The sequence below is a fragment of the Lepus europaeus genome, chromosome 4 (assembly GCF_033115175.1).
Source record: "Lepus europaeus isolate LE1 chromosome 4, mLepTim1.pri, whole genome shotgun sequence".
Lineage (NCBI taxonomy): Eukaryota > Metazoa > Chordata > Mammalia > Lagomorpha > Leporidae > Lepus > Lepus europaeus.
In genome coordinates, this window is record NC_084830.1 from 107,869,277 (window position 1) to 107,884,860 (window position 15,584).

The 15,584-nt window shown below is 47.5% G+C and overlaps 1 protein-coding gene across 3 annotated transcripts in view; it reads right to left on the reverse strand.

The window, feature by feature from the left end:
• Positions 1-15,314, reverse strand: part of BNIP1 (BCL2 interacting protein 1) — a 37,379-nt gene extending 22,065 nt beyond the window's left edge. For all 3 annotated transcript variants that reach the window (XR_009865743.1, XR_009865742.1, XM_062188676.1), the window contains exons 1-5: positions 15,200-15,314; positions 12,519-12,611; positions 5,820-5,911; positions 3,580-3,681; positions 2,113-2,231 (exon numbers count right to left, since the gene is read on the reverse strand). Coding sequence is in view for 1 of the 3 variants with exons in the window: in XM_062188676.1 (XP_062044660.1) it covers positions 2,113-2,231; positions 3,580-3,681; positions 5,820-5,911; positions 12,519-12,611; positions 15,200-15,283 (490 nt within the window). In the remaining 2 variants the exon portion in view is untranslated. The remainder of the gene's footprint in view (positions 1-2,112; positions 2,232-3,579; positions 3,682-5,819; positions 5,912-12,518; positions 12,612-15,199) is intronic.
• Positions 15,315-15,584: the final 270 nt, after the last annotated feature.

Below are 15,584 nucleotides of genomic sequence, written 5' to 3' on the forward strand. Positions count from 1 at the left end.
AGACAGGGAGCGGCAGGTGCCTGCCTCATCACCCGCCTCGGCTCTCTGAAACCAATACCCACCAGCCACCCTGCCCACTTCCATTCCCCAAACCAACATGAGCCAGAACTAGATAAGGAAAAACCATCAACAGACCTTTGTTTTTATACTTTGGATTTTGAGCTACCACAAAAGACAGAACAATGCCCTGAAATGCAACATACCCTTCCTCCACACCCAAGAACTGTCAGGCAATCCTGTTCCCTCCTGACTCACACTCAATGCCCCCAACTCCTGCAATACTGCAGCAAATCCCAGACACCACATCCTCAATAGGCTTTTTTAAGTTGTGGTCCTAACAAGCTTTTAAGTCTAGGCAAGGATTAAGACCTGCACTTTTCTGTCAATGGCTTTCTCCTCTACCAAATGTACCCAAGAACAACCTTCACACTAGGGGGCCCTCTCAACACCCCAGAAACCATCAGCATGAAGGGTATCCTGTCACCTTTGTGTAGCGTAAACACCTGAGACTCAAAAGCCAAATTGTCTCCAGCCTCTCACTTTCTCCAGGGTCTCTTAAGACACAGGCCCGTGCCATGGAGCATGCTGGAGGAAGTGACCGCTGGTTTTGAGCCAAGTTTCTTTTCTTCTTCTTTTTTTTTTTTTTTTTTTTTTTTTTAATTTATTTGACAGGTAGAGTTAGACAGTGAGAGAGAGAGAGAGACAGAGAGAAAGGTCTTCCTTCCATTGGTTTACCCCCAAAAGGCCGCTACAGCCGGAGCTACGCTGATCCGAAGCCAGGAGCCAGGTGCTTCCTCCTGGTCTCCCATGCGGGTGCAGGGGCCCAAGCACTTGGGCCATCCTCCACTGCCCTCCCAAGCCACAGCAGAGAGCTGGACTGGAAGAGGAGCAACCAGAACTAGAATCCGGCGCCCATATGGGACATCGGTGCTGCAGGCGGAGGATTAGTGAAGTGAGCCACAGCGCCAGACCCCAAGCCAAGTTTCAAACACAAGTTGTGACCCTGGGGTACTTGCTTGCTGTGTTTTAGCTTCTTCTTGTTTCAATGATGCATTGAAAATAAAGAGTTCCTTAGGACCAGAGTTGTGGCACAGCGGGTAAAGCCACTACCTGTGTTGCCAGCATCCATATGGGTGCTGGTTTGAGTCCCAGCTGCTTCACTTCCCACCCAGTTCCCTGTTAATAGCCTGAGTAAAGCAGCAGAAGATGGTCCAAGTGTTTGGGTCCCTGCCACCTACATGGGAGATCCAGAAGAAGCTCCTGGCTCCTGGCTTCAACCTGGTCTAACCCAGGCCATTGTAGCCATCTGGGGAGTGAACCATTGGATGGAAGATCTCTCTTTCTCTTTCTCTCTGACTCTCCCTCTCTATAACTCTTTCAACATAAATAAGATAAATTCTTAGAAAAAAAAAAAAAAAGAATGAGTTCCAAATTATGGATCATTTTCTGGGGTATTTTATTTTGTGCCCACCCCACCCCCCCAACTCAAAGAGGCCATTTTCTTTCAGACACTGAGGGCCAGAGATGATGTCTGGGGTTTGCTTGACAACAATCTCCATAGGGGAGGGACGGGGAGGGGAGGGCAGAACGGAGCTGGGCACTGCTGACTGGGATTCTCGACGCCCTGCTCCTTTTCAGTCTCTGTGTGAAATGTTCCAGATGGGAGTCAAGGAGTTAGCTGTTTTTCTGTTCCCCTGTCTGGAAGGATCTCAGAGAAGCTTCCAGTGTTCCTAGCAGACCAGTCAGTGGACCTTACACAAAACATCTCTTGGGCAACAATTCCTACACCTGCCTGGCCATAACGTGCTCATAGTCCTCACTGAAAACCAAACCTCAGCCAAGCCCTGCTGCTACCCTTGCTCCAGGAGAGGGCTGGGGGTCTCTGTTGTACACACGAGCCCCAGGGAACTCTTCCACTGCAGGGGCATGCATGGGGTGTGGGGGGCTCCTAGTGAAACTGGTGTAACTGGAAAGAGAATAGAGTGGCACCTCACCACCACGGTGAGGAAGCTGCTGTGGCAGAAGGGCAGGAGCCTGGGGTGCAGCTGGCCGGGCAGGGGCTGTGAGGCCAGCGTCTCTGGGAGAAGCCTCTTACCCTGGGCCCAGCTTTACCTAGGGTATGCATGGTTTCCTCACTCTGCTGGACCTGCTGGGACATCATCTTGCTGATGCCCATGAGGCTCTCGGTGATGGCGCTGGATGTCTGGGCCAGGCTCTCCTTGGTGGTTTTCCTAAAAGTCACAAGGAGAAGGAGGACAAATGTCAACAAAAGCCTCGCAGCAAGCAAGTCTCATGTTCAAATGAAACCCCATTTTTTACCGATCAGATGAGCAACTATGCCTTAAACGATCAGTCAGTGCCAGCTAGGGAGTGCAGAGACCACCATCTTGCAGACTGGAAGAACATAAACTGGGCTGCCTTCTGAAAAGAACTTGCTCGCATGTACCAGGAGCCTTAGAGATGGTCACTCCTTTGACTCGATCATCTCAGCCCTGGGAGTTTCTTCAAAGGACATATCTAAAACGTGGAGAAAGCCTTATGTTCTCAGATACACCCCAGGGTATTAGTCATAAGAACAAAAAGCTAGAAATGTAAACATGTAACAGGGGATTGGTTAATACAATAGGCTACTATAGACTATTCAAATTAGGTTTAAACAGTTTTTTAAAAATAAGCAAGTCATGGCCCGGGAAAGCCATGGAGAATGGCCCAAGTCCTTGGGCTCCTGCACCCATGTGGGAGACCAGGAAAAAGCTCCTGGCTCCCAGCTTCGGATCGGCACAGCTCCAGCCGTTGCGGCCATCTGAGGAGTGAACCACCGGATGGAAGACCTGTCTCTCTCTCTCTCTCTCTGCCTCTCCTCTCTCTGTGTAACTCTGACTTTCAAATAAATAAATCTTGTAAAAAAAATAAGTGAGTCTTTCTGCTATAATATTAAATGAAGAAGATACTAAATATTAAGGGCCAGTGTTTGGTCAAGGGGTTAAGATGCCCGTATCCCACACTAGAGTGCCTGGGTTCAGATCCCCACTCCACTCCTGACCCAGCTTCCTGCTAATGCATGCCCTGGAAGGTAGCAGGTGATGGCTCAAGTACTTAGGTCCCTGCCACTCACATGGGAGACCTGGACTGAGCTCCCAGCTTCTGGCTTTGGCCTGGCACAGTCCTTACCATCAGTCATTTCAGGAATGAACCAGTGGATAGGGAGTTCTCAAATAAATAAACATATGATTTTTAAAGATATTAAATTTTACATAGGGTACGATTTTATAAATATAAAAGAAAATATAATGGGAAGAGGCAATATTCCAGAATATTCATTAGTAACAATAGCTTATTTCTATTTTGTAGGTCATACTTTTATCTTACCAATTTATTACAAATAAGCATTTACTTCTTTCAAATCTTTAAAAATATTACTTACTACTTATATAGTAATATAAATATATATGTATGTATGTGTGTATATATATATATGTGTGTGTGTATAAATTAAAACAAGAGGGTATTCCCTCTAGCGGTTTTCACAGTTTGCCCATTGTTATCTATTCTGTTATCAGAGAAAACACAAAAAGATACCTTTGCCTCAAGAGATCCCCTCCCTGGAGAAGTTCTGCTTTCTCTAGATTGTCGATGGCAATTTTGCAAGTGAGATTCGCTTTCCTCCACGAGGTCTGATTGCTGGAATCACAAGGGTCATGCATGAGTTTCTGTCAACTCCCCCAGGCTGTTAGTTCCAGTCACAGCAGCTCCTGTGGCAAAGGAGCAATGGGAAGGCCACCCAGGAGCATGCAGCCCTGCCTCTTGGTTGCCCGGCAACTGCTCGAGCTCAGGTCCTAGCTCAGCTCTCACCTGGAACCCGCAGCTCCCTGCAGTGTTCTACAGCTGTCCCTGTTCCCCCAGGCGGCAGCTGCAGGGACATAAAGCACGGATGGCAAGGAATGACATCACAAGACACAAGTCAGGGCAGTAAAGCCTTCGAAGTCATTGTCAGGGGCCTGTGTGCCCAGCTGGTAGGTCTTGCTGCTACCCTGCAGCTGGGCACACAGGCCAGAAAAGAGACCGCCATGGCTTTACAGCTCCAACTCGGGTCTGGTGATGTCCTTCCTTGATGACCGTAACTTTCTCATCCTTCTATCTCCAGAACCAGAAGCAACTGTTTTGGTCCCTCCGCTGCTGAATTAATGCATGTTTCAGGAAGTAAAAAGATCACAAGGAGCCAGTATTTCTCAACAGTTCTCCAAGTTTTGCTGTTTCTTACACACTACACACCCATCACAGACAATACACACATGCTGTACAGCAGGGTCCTGATGGACATGATTTGTTTCCCTTCCAAGAGACAACTGAAATTTGGTGGACACCTCCTTGAAGTTAGCAATGCAGCATTTGTTGACAGACTATACAATAGCTAATTTGTGTCCTGTACTCCAGCTCTCTTACACAGCTCAAATCCACTGTGCAAAGCCCTGGAAATGTTCAGAAGTTAAGAGACAGAGTACAAACTGACAGGGCAGCTTTCTCATAGCACCCCCGTGCTGAAGGTCTTCAAAGGGACTCTCCGTTGTGCAAGCAGCACCTGCTCTGCCTTGTCACACTTGCCACTTAACAAGAAACAATCACATCTTCAAAGCATTAGCAAGGGAGTTCCGCAGGCCCTGGGATGTGGAGGAATGAGTGACAGGGCTGTTGCCGGCCTGCCTGGGGCTCGCAGGGAGAAAGCCACGTGAACAAATACTGTACATTGTGACCAGCATGACAACCCGGAAAGCACAACTACTGCTTCCACACAGCGGCCAAAGCAGGAACCTCCTGTTCTCTCTCCTCTGCCTTGTAACTCCCCGTGGCGAAGGGCCACTCCCAGCGTCAGGCCCGCGCTAAGCTCATGGTGTCTGGTGTAACTATTTGACTCTTCCTTATTCAGTGTTTACAGCGTGAGTGATCTCGGTGGCTCGGGAAAGCCACAGCCATCACCACATGGAGTTATCACACTGAGCCACACACTAGCACACTGCTTGCCACTCACGAACCCCTCCCTACTCACGCTTGCTCCACCCTGCCCGAGTCTCCTCCTGCGGCCGAGTGTCACACACAGCTGCTGTCTGGTGGGGGAGGAGGAGCTCATGTCGGAGAATCACTCAAAGTCGAAGCCAAGCCACAGCCAGGCACAAATCTGGGGTTAGACCCACAGACAAGGGGACAAAGAGAAAACCTGTGGGAATGATGACATTGGGGCCTTCCAAAGAGAACAAACGATCTGTCCCAGAGGACCAGCAAAGTTGACAGAGCCCTTCCAGAATTGTTCTAACAACCTTTGTTATGATTATGATGCAAAAGCTGAAAAGCCGCACCTCCTCCAACTCAGAATCAAGAAATAGCACACGGCTGCAACTGAACACAACTGGGCTTAAGATCGTGCAGGCACATTTACACCTCTCTGATCCATTTGTTCAGATGATAGCCCATTCAAAACTTCCTATATTTTGGTGCATCTTAAGTAGATCTACTTTCAGAGGACTTTTTCTATCAGCAACCATCTTTACATAAAAACCACCCCATCCTTAAATACATGTATGATGCAGAATAATACTACATGTGCTGCTGTGAACTACGCACAGCTCCACCTGTGCCTAAGGTCCTGCTTATCCCTCCCCCTGGCCCCATTTGAAAATTACCGACCTAGGAAGAACATCAGCCCATGTGTACTTGGCACAGCTAAGTCACCAGTAAACCAGTCCATGAGACAGACGCATGTATAAGCCTCACAGGGAAATGGTGACCCAGCAGAGGTGACGGGCAGAAGGCTAGGCCCTGCCTACCTGAGCATCTGCTTTTTGTGATTCTCCACTTCCTGGAGTAGAAGCTGCTTCTCCGACTCTTTGTCTTGCTCTTTAGCCGACTGCTCAAGCTCCTTTGAGGGGAAAAGAGCTCGAGGTTATAATGGTTTTAAAAGCCAACACAAACACAGAAGAGCACTCCTACTTCTGGCAAGGGCGCACGCAGCATTTGGAGCACCCTTTTAAAAAGGACACCTAGAAATTCAAGTAGCATTCAAGGGGACTTTAAAATGATGATGAAAAAATGGAATTAAAAAATATTTTTCTGCAAAAAATTTTTGAAATCCATGCATGGTTTTTTCAGAAGATGCATTTCCCATGAGCTCTTTAAAGACCCCTATATGACAACTAAGCTTGCAAGACAGTATGGAAAATCTCTAGGACCCCAAAGTGAGAAGGGAACCAAGAGCCAGAGCAGGCAGAATAAGGTGACAGAAGATGAGTTTAGGCATCACAGAAATACCAAGTTGTTATATGCTTCCATGATCACTCTCAATCTCTCTACCTATTTATTAGAGACCACTAATAACCACTAATTTGGCACAGTGGTTAAGACTGATGCCTGAATACTGCATTGGAGACCCAGGGTTTTAGTCCCAGCTCCACCTCCTAGTCCAGCTTTCTGCTAATGTGTACCCTGAGAGGTTATGATGATGGTTTAAGTAGCTGGCTCCCTGCTCTCCACGTGGGAGACCCAGATTAAGTTCTTGGCTCCCACTTTTGGCCTGATCCAGCCTCAATTATAAAGGCACTTGGGAAACAGACCACAGATAGATCTCTGTCTCTTCACTTTTCAAATAAAAAGTAAAATTTTTAAAATCACACATATGCTTCAGTATTTTAAAAAACAAAGAAACCACTAATAAATTTTTTAAAAAAAGATTTACCAATATGAAAGGGAGAGGGAGAGGAAGAGCGAGAGGGAGAAGGGAAAGAGGGAGAGGAGAGGAGAGAAGGATGGAGGGAGGAGGAGGGGGAGAGAAAGACTGATCTTCCATTTGCTCATTCACTCCCCAAATGCCTGCAACAGCCAGTGCTGGGCCATGAAAAATCTGGGAGCCTGGAATTCCATCTGGGTCTCCTACATGGGTGGCAGGGACCCAAAAACTTGAACCATCATCTGCTGCCTCCCATGATGTGTATTAATAGGAAGCTGAAAGGGACTGGCATTGTGGCATAAGGGGTAAAGCTGCAACTTGCGATGCCGGCATCCCATATGGGTGCCGGATTGAATCTTGGCTGCTCCACTTCTGCTCCATTAGCTCCCTGCTAATGCACCTGGGAAAGCAGCAGAAGTTGGCCTGAGTGCTTAAACTCCTACACCCATGTGGAAGACACAGAAGGAGCTCCTGGCTCCTGGCTTCCTTATGGCCATTTGAGGAGTGAATCAGCAGATGGAAGATCTCTCTGTGTCTCTCCATGTCTCTGTAACTCTGCCTTTCAAATAAATAAAACAAATCCTAAAAAAAAGATCAGAAGCACCCAGGATTCAAACTCGCACTCCGATATGGGATGCAGGCATTGCAAGCAGTGGTTTAACCCATTGTGCCACAACACCCATCCTAGTATTAAGCAGTCAAGGTTGCAAAGTTCATGTAGGGGCAGAAAAACAAAGCCTTAGGCCGCAATTCAGGACCCAGAAAGGGTTACACCATCAATGAAAAGGTCTAGGAAAACGTTCAGCAGCAGAGTGCAAATATGGACAGTTTTTTTTTTTTTTTCCATTGTGGACTCTGCATAGAGGAATTAAAAAAAAAAACCTGAGAATTTATAAGCGGGGAGCCATCCTCACTGATCTGGGGTCCAAATTTCTCTTCTCTAAAGACAAATTAACAGAAAAAGCGTTCCCAGCCTTGTGATAACTCCAGGAGATGTGGTAGAAACAAACGTGAGAACCTCTGAAGGGGCTTGCCCTGGACTCGGGCTGCACGAAGGCCCACGGAGAGGGTCTGCTGAAGACAAGTGCTCACAGCCCACAATCACCAAACGCTGACAACAATCCCCTGCAAGTGCAGGTGGCAGACACAGCCAGCAGTACTGCAGGACCACCCAACTGTCGGATGGCATGACACCTCAAGTCTCAAGTCATATTTTTCTCTTCTACTTTCAATCAAGCTATTGATCTAAAACATCAACATATTAGCTCACATAGATACTTAATATTCATATTATTCATATACGAATTTGCATATGCTGGTCTGAAACACGGGCATGTCTTAACCATTTTAATAGCTTAGAGATGACTTTCAATTTATTGCTGAGGTAGAGAAAAATAATAATCTACTATGGATTAGAAAACTTTTGCAAATGTTATCAGTTAATTATTTGTATAATTATTCATTTGAAATCTATATTCCAGGGCCAGAATAGTAGTGTAGCAGATTAAGACACTGCCTTTGACACGGGAATCCCAAATGGTGCTGGTTTGAGTCCTGGTTGTTCCACTTCTAACCCAGCTCCCTGTTAATGCACCTGGGAAAGCAGTAAAAGATGGCCCAAGTCTTGGGCCCCTGCATCCATGTGGGAGACTTGGAAGAAGCTCCTGGCTCCTGGCTCCTGGCTTCAGCCTGGCCCAGCCCCATTTGGGGAGTGAACCAGCAGATGGAAGAACTCTCTCTCTGTCTCTCCCTCTAACTCTTTCAAATAAATTAATTTTTAGGCCAGCACCGCGGCTCAATAGGCTAATCCTCTGCCTGCGGCACCAGCACCCCGGATTCTAGTCCCGGTTGCTCCTCTTCCAGTCCAGCTCTCTGCTGTGGCCCGGGAGTACAGTGGAGGAAGGCCCAAGTGCTTGGGCCCTGCACCTGCATGGAAGACCTGGCTCCTGGCTTCAGATCAGCGTGGTGCACTGGCCGCAGAGCGCTGGCCTCAGCAGCCATTGAGGGGTGAACCAATGGAAAAGGAAGACCTTTCTCTCTGTTTCTGTCTCTCACTGTCCACTCTGCCTGTAAAAAAAAATTAGTTTTTAAAAAAAAAGTGTAAAAGGAAGTGAAACCAAAGAAAGAAAAAACAATCTACTTTCCCTAGTAGATTGTAAACTCAGTGAAGGTGGTGCTATGCCTAGTACTGCTCACTACATCTACATCTGCCCCTTGGGCCTGGCACACGTTAGGCACCGAACACTGAATGGAAGTGTGGAGACACAGGAAGAGGTAAAGGACACAGGCAGGAAGAGAGGGAAAATGTGAGAGTTCCTCATGAAAGGCTGCAGAAGTTATGTCACAATGAATCAGCGACAGTTCTGGAGAAAAGATGAGAACCTCAGCCACGCACACAGATATCTGATTCTGTGCAGAACACCACTCTTTTCGAGGGCACAAGGCCAGTTCTAGTTTCACATAATGTTGCTGCAAATACACAAAAAAGGCATTCAGGTGAGACCTAAAAACACCAAACAGAGAAATTCTGTATTATTTCCAGATGTAAAGGGAATATCTAAATGCTTAGGAAATGCAGATGAAGACAGGGACAGGGTTACTCATTCAGTGACCACCTGCTTACTACGTCCTAAGATGCCAGGGATATAGCAGTGCGCATGGAGCTCATGTTACTGGGGGCAGGGGTGTATAACAAATATGTAAATATATTGGTGAGGTAATTTATATGAATTAGTGAAGGAAGTAAACACTGAGTAAGCAAGTGAAAAAACAAGAAGGAAATACTCATATGGAAGGTGGTAGGTACACATGGAGGGATGAAGTCACACCAGGTTGAAAGAAGGCTTTTAGAGAATAAATTAGATTTAAGGGGGCACATGCTGTGGCACGGCAGCCACTTGGGACACCCACATTCCATATCAGAGTGCCTGGGTTCAAGTCCCAGCTCTACTCACTGCTCTCCACTCCTGCTTCCTGCTAATGTGCACTCTGGGAGGCAGCAGGGGATGGCCCAAGGTGATGGGTTCCAGCCACCCACACTGGAGACACAGATGGAGTCCCACCTCCTACCTCTAGCATGAACCAGTCCTGGCATTTGGAGAGTGAACCAGCAGATGGAAGATTTGTCTCTGCCTGTATGTGTGTGTGTGTGTGTGTCAATCTACCTTTCAAATAAAAATTAAAACAAAATTTTTTTAAAAGTCCACCTCTGACTTTAAAAAAAAGTGAAAAGCCATGGAAGCAGTAAACATATATGTACCTCCTCTGACAGAGAACTGGCTAAAAAGAGTATAGCCATAAAAATGAATGAGGAAGGTCTTTAGTTACTGATTTGGGGAAAGAATTCCAATACATACTATTAAGTTTGGGGGCAGATATTGTGGCATAGCAGGTAAAGCTGCCACCTGCAGTGCCAGCATCCCACACAGTAACTGGTTTGAGTCCCCACTGCTCCACTCCAATCCAGCTCCCTGCTAATGTCCCTGAGAAAGCAGCAGAAGGTGGTCCAAGTCCTTGGGTCCCTGTAACCCGAGTAGGAGACGACCTAGAAGAAGTTCCTGGCTCGTGGTTTCAGATGGCCCAGCTCTGGACATTGTAGCCATTTGGGAAGTAGACCAGCAGATGGAAGATCTGTCTCTTTTTCTCTCCCTCTCTGTCTCTGTAAACTCAGCCTTTCAAAGAAATAAAATAAATCTAAAAAAAAAAAAAAAAAAAAAAAAAGCAGCAGTGTTTCCAGGAAGGGTATGTGGCACAGTGGGTTCAGCTGCTGCCTGGAACACCCACATCCTATACTGGAGTACCAGCTAGAGTCCCAACTACGCTGCTTGCAGTCCAGCATCCTGCTAATGTACCTGGGAAGGCAGCAGATCATGGCTCACATGGTTAGGCCTGTACCACCCACATGGGAGACCAGGATGAAGTTCCAGGCTCCTGGCCCCAGACTGGCCCAGCCTTGGCTATTGCTGAAATCCAGGGAGTAAATCAGCAGATAGAAGATCTCTTTCTCTCTCCTTCTCTTTCTCTCTCTCTCTCTTTCTTCACTCCTTTATTACTTTCAAATAAATGAATAAATATTTGGGGGAAAAACACTGGGTTTTAGAGGTGTGCACTTAGCACTGTGTTTAGACACCACTTGGGATATTTGCATCCCATACGGGAGTTCAAGTCCCAGCTCCATTTCCTATTCCAGCTTCCTGCTAATGTGCACTCTGGGAGGCAGCAACTGATGGCTCAAGTGCTTCGGGCCCTGCCACCCACGTGGGAATCCCAAAAAGAATTCCCAGTTCTTGGGGTTCTGGCGTGGCCCCAGCCCTGGCTGCTGCGGGCACTGGGGAGTGAATCAGTGGATGAGATCTCTATCTTTCAAATAAATTTTTAAAAAAAGTAAAAACTTTTAAAAAGCACTGTTTTAGTATGCTTTTAGATGAGAAATGGGAATAAGAAAATATCTTTGTCTTTCTTAATATCTGAGCAGAGAAAGTGTAGAAAGATACATAAATAACAAATAAAAGAGGTCACCTGTTGGGAGTTCCAAGACCACAGAACTAATGTGGGGCCTGAGATTTTTCACTGCATAATGGCATTTTTTTTTTTAAGATTTATTTATTTTACTTGAAAGACACAGAGAAGGAGAGGCAGAGAGAACGAGAACAAGCAGAGAGAGAGAGAGAGGTCTTTCATTCACTGGTCTGCCATCCCCAGATGGCTGCAACAGCTGGAGCTGTGCCGATCCGAAGCCAGGAGCCAGGAGCCTCCTCCGGGTCTCTCATGCGGGTGCAGGGGCCCAAGGATTTGGGCCATCTTCTACTATTTTCCCAGGTCATAGCAGAGAGCTGGACTGGAAGTAGAGCAGCTGGGTCTCGAATCGGCGCCCATATGGGATGCCGGCACTGCAGGAGGCGGCTCCACCTGCTATGCCACAGTACCGGCCCCTGTATAAATGCCATTTACTTACACACACACACACACACACAAAACGTGAAAGGAACACCCTCCAAAACTTAAACAAGATGATTAAATCAGACCGAAGATGCTGGCAGAGATAAGATAGGTAGAGTGACATTGCTGGAATCCTTCAGTTAACTCTTCTGGCACATACTGTCTGTTTTCAAAATCATCTTTGACAGTGCCTTAGCAAGGCAACACACAGGCCACAGACTTGCTGTCTCTCAGGGGTCATGGCCAGCTTTACTGCCAGTTTCGGAACAGTCTTCTTCTGTTAGGTGGCAACACAGCTGTTGGGGCTGTGGTCTACGAAAAATACAAGTCCTTCCATTCTGGCAGGTGCCTCCAGACTCACCGGAGGTGGACAGATCCACACTCCATCTCACTGGCACTGAGGGCACCGCAGGGGCAACACCTCCACTCCTCTAACCTTGCTGATGTTTTCTGGGATGACACACACCGCAGTTAACTCAGGTGTAGCAAACATGCACACGAGGTGACTGGTGGCTACAGAAACACAAAGGAAGATATCGGGTAAAGGGAGAGCATAGAAAAACCCAGGAGACACAGGTGATAGACTGCAGTGAAGGTGAGTGAACGGCTGAAGAGAGTGGCAGGGAAGAGAAAGGAGTTGAAGTGACCTCAGACAATGGTGTCCTTGCTGGCTACTTGTTGCTGTGGCAACAGTGCTCTGCTTTCAAGTTTGGTGAATAGCTTCACCCTCACTGCCTACAGGTTTACAACTCCCTCCAGCTGGTGTTTACAGAAACAGGGCAGCTCTTAAAAAAGACCTTAGTCCCAGAACTGAGTCCCCTTCATTGCTACCCATTGGCAGCACCTCAGTTCTACAGACACTCACCTGTATTCTGTGTCGTAACTGCTGAAACTTCTCTTTCACTTTAGTATTCAGTTCGGTAAGTGCGCTTAAGGGTCCTGAACAATCGCGAATATCCTAGGAGACATGGAAGAAATGAAATGATACCAACTGTTCAGTGAGCAATGGCTTAGACCACAACGAAGGGGGGCCTGACTGTAATTCATCCCAGTCTTTGCTGTTTACCTCTGCGACACAAGCAAAAACAGTATCATTTACAGTCTTCTCATCCTTCTTTCCATTATTATTGAACAGATAAGAAACACAACTCTGCTTTGACCTAATCATTAGTCCTGTGGTTAGTAGGAAAGTCTTAAACATCACGCAGATAGTACGAAAGTCTTAAAGCAGCTTGCTTTAACAATCAGACATGGACACCCAAAAGCAATACTATAACTCTAGTTCCTGCCAATCTGAAAATTCTGATGCTTAAATTCCTGGCACTCTTTGACAAGGTTAACTTAGTATGACTTTTTGAAAAGACATTTATTTGAAAGGCAGAGTGAGAGAGAGAGAGAGAGGAAGAGACATCTGCTACTCTCTGGTTCACCCCCTAAATGGTCACAGCAGCCAAGGCTGGGCCAGGCCAAACCCAAGAGCCAGGAACTCCATCCTGTTCTCTATATGGGTGGCAGGGCACTAGTACTTAGACCATCTTCTGCTGCCTTCCCAGGCACATTAGAAGGGAGCTGGATAGGAAGTGGAGCAGCTGGGACTCAAACTGGCACTCCAATATTGTATGCTTGCGTAACAAGCGAAGGTTTAATCCACTGCACTACAATGCTATCCCCTAACTTAGTCTGATTTTGCAAGCCATCTATTATAAGTCAAAGTTGCCCCCCCCCTTCAAGAACTATTCATTTTGAAAGGCAGACTGACAGAGAGGGAGAGACAGAGATCTTACATCTGCTGGTTCACTCCATAAATAGCTACAACAGCCAGGGCTTACACAGGATGCTGCAAGAGGTGGCTTACCTCACTGTGCCACAATACTAGCCCAAATCACAGTGTCTACAGAAATGTTTTAAAAGTAGATTTGGAGGGGCTGGTGCTGTGGCGCAGAGGGTTAACGCCCTGGCCTGAAGGGCCAGCATCCCATATGGGCGCTGGTTCGAGACCCGGCTGCCCCACTTCTGATCCAGCTCTCTGCTATGGCCTGGGAAAGCAGTAGAAGATGGCTCAAGTCCTTGGGCCCTTGCACCTGCATGGGAGACCCAGAAGAAGCTCCTGGCTTCGGATCGGCACAGCTCTGGCCGTTGCGGCCAATTGAGGAGTGAACCAATGGATGGAAGATCTCTCTCTCTCTCTCTCTCTCTCTGCCTCTCCTCTGTGTAACTCTGACTTTCAAATAAATAAATCTTTTTTTAAAAAAAAGTAGATTTGGAGTTTCTTTCTTGGCATTTCGAATTACTGGGGCCAGGTTTTAAAACAGACTCTCAAGCCAGATGATGTGTCTTCAAATCCTGGCTACAGCAACTTGTTGGCTATGTAAACGGTAAGTCCTCCATACCTCAGTTTCTTCAACACATCACCTCCATAAAAAAACCCTGTATCTGTGCAAAGCACTTAGCAGAGAAGCCGGAAGACAGCGCAATTCACCAGTTAAAACCTATCTTTCTCATTAGCAAGCACAAGAACCCAAAAGGGGGCCCAAGCATTGGAATTATGTGAAAAGGCAACTTCATTCGTATGAACACTGCATTTATTTTTCTAGAATTGGCCCAGAAGTGTTGTAGTTTCTACTTTGAAGAAGCGAAGTTCAAGAAATTTATTTCCATCATGTTTCTTGACTTGTTCTGTGGCCTCCTCATTAAATCACACTTTCTTGCACCACACGATAAACCACTAATTTCGGTTTATTCTGCATCTGGGTTACCTGCGGAGCCCTACATTTTCACCCACATTGTCTATATCTGTTCAGTGACACTCATTGTCAACTGAAACAACTTGCGGAAAGCCAGAGTTTAAAACCCTTGGCTTCTTGTTGCTAAACTCAAGGACTCATTTCTACATTCTTAACTCTTGCCTTCATCAACTGCTTTACTGCACTACTGCCTTTTATCCTTAAACAGCATAAAGCAAAGCCCTTCGCTTCCCCCAGCTGTTAGAGTGGAGACCCTGTAACGGTCTTTGCCTAGGCTGACTTTCCCTGCCCGCCCTCTGACCCAGGCCTTGGCGCATCACTAGATTGCTTCACAACACCGCGACTATCGGCCCGGTCACGTTCTCTTCACCCAGTATCTCCAGTGCCAAGCGTCCTTGGGTGCCACAGGGAACCGAGCCAGCAGGGGCTAAAGACTGCAGGACGCCACCAATGACAGGCAAGGAAGTGTCAGAAGGCGGGGCCGCGCGAGGTGACAGGTGTATTGTGAGGTGGTCAGGGGCCGGGCAGCGGCCAGGGCCGTGGGTGGGGCCGGGCGCAACCACTATGGGAGCTGGGTCTGGGGCGGCAGATACGGGGGTGTCCCAGGAGAGGGCGAGCCTGGGGTACCCTGATCAGACCACATGGGGTCGACAAGGAGGGAGCCGGCCATGCGAGACGACCCACGGCCCAGGAGCGCTGACCAAGTGGGATCAGTTCGGGAGTGAGACCGCCGAGCTCACAGGAGACCAGCAAAGCTTGGGTCACGACTGCTGAAGCCTGGCAGGGTTCCTGGAATCAGTACCTGAATAAGCGCCTTCACTTCCAGGTCGAATTTGACAATCTCTTGGTTACAGATCCGGACGTGGACGTCTTGGGGAGCCGCCATGTTGGAACGCCAGCTACGGACAGCGGCGGTGTCCAAATCCAAACGCGTTTCCGCACCGCCGTCTCTCCCTCCCCGCTTCTTCTCCGGGCAGCGCCCCCTAGAGGCCGGCGTCTTGGAGACTGTGCCTGACACGTGGAGGGAAACGGCCTGAGTGGGGTCCTAGCAAAACGGAGAGGAAGACAAGATGGAACGCTTAACAGTGGGCTCTTTCCGTGTTCCATCAGCCATGCTAACAACCACGTATTTTTTATTTTTTTGCATAGAAAAAAAGTATACATTGGGATGTCTCTAGAAGATGTAA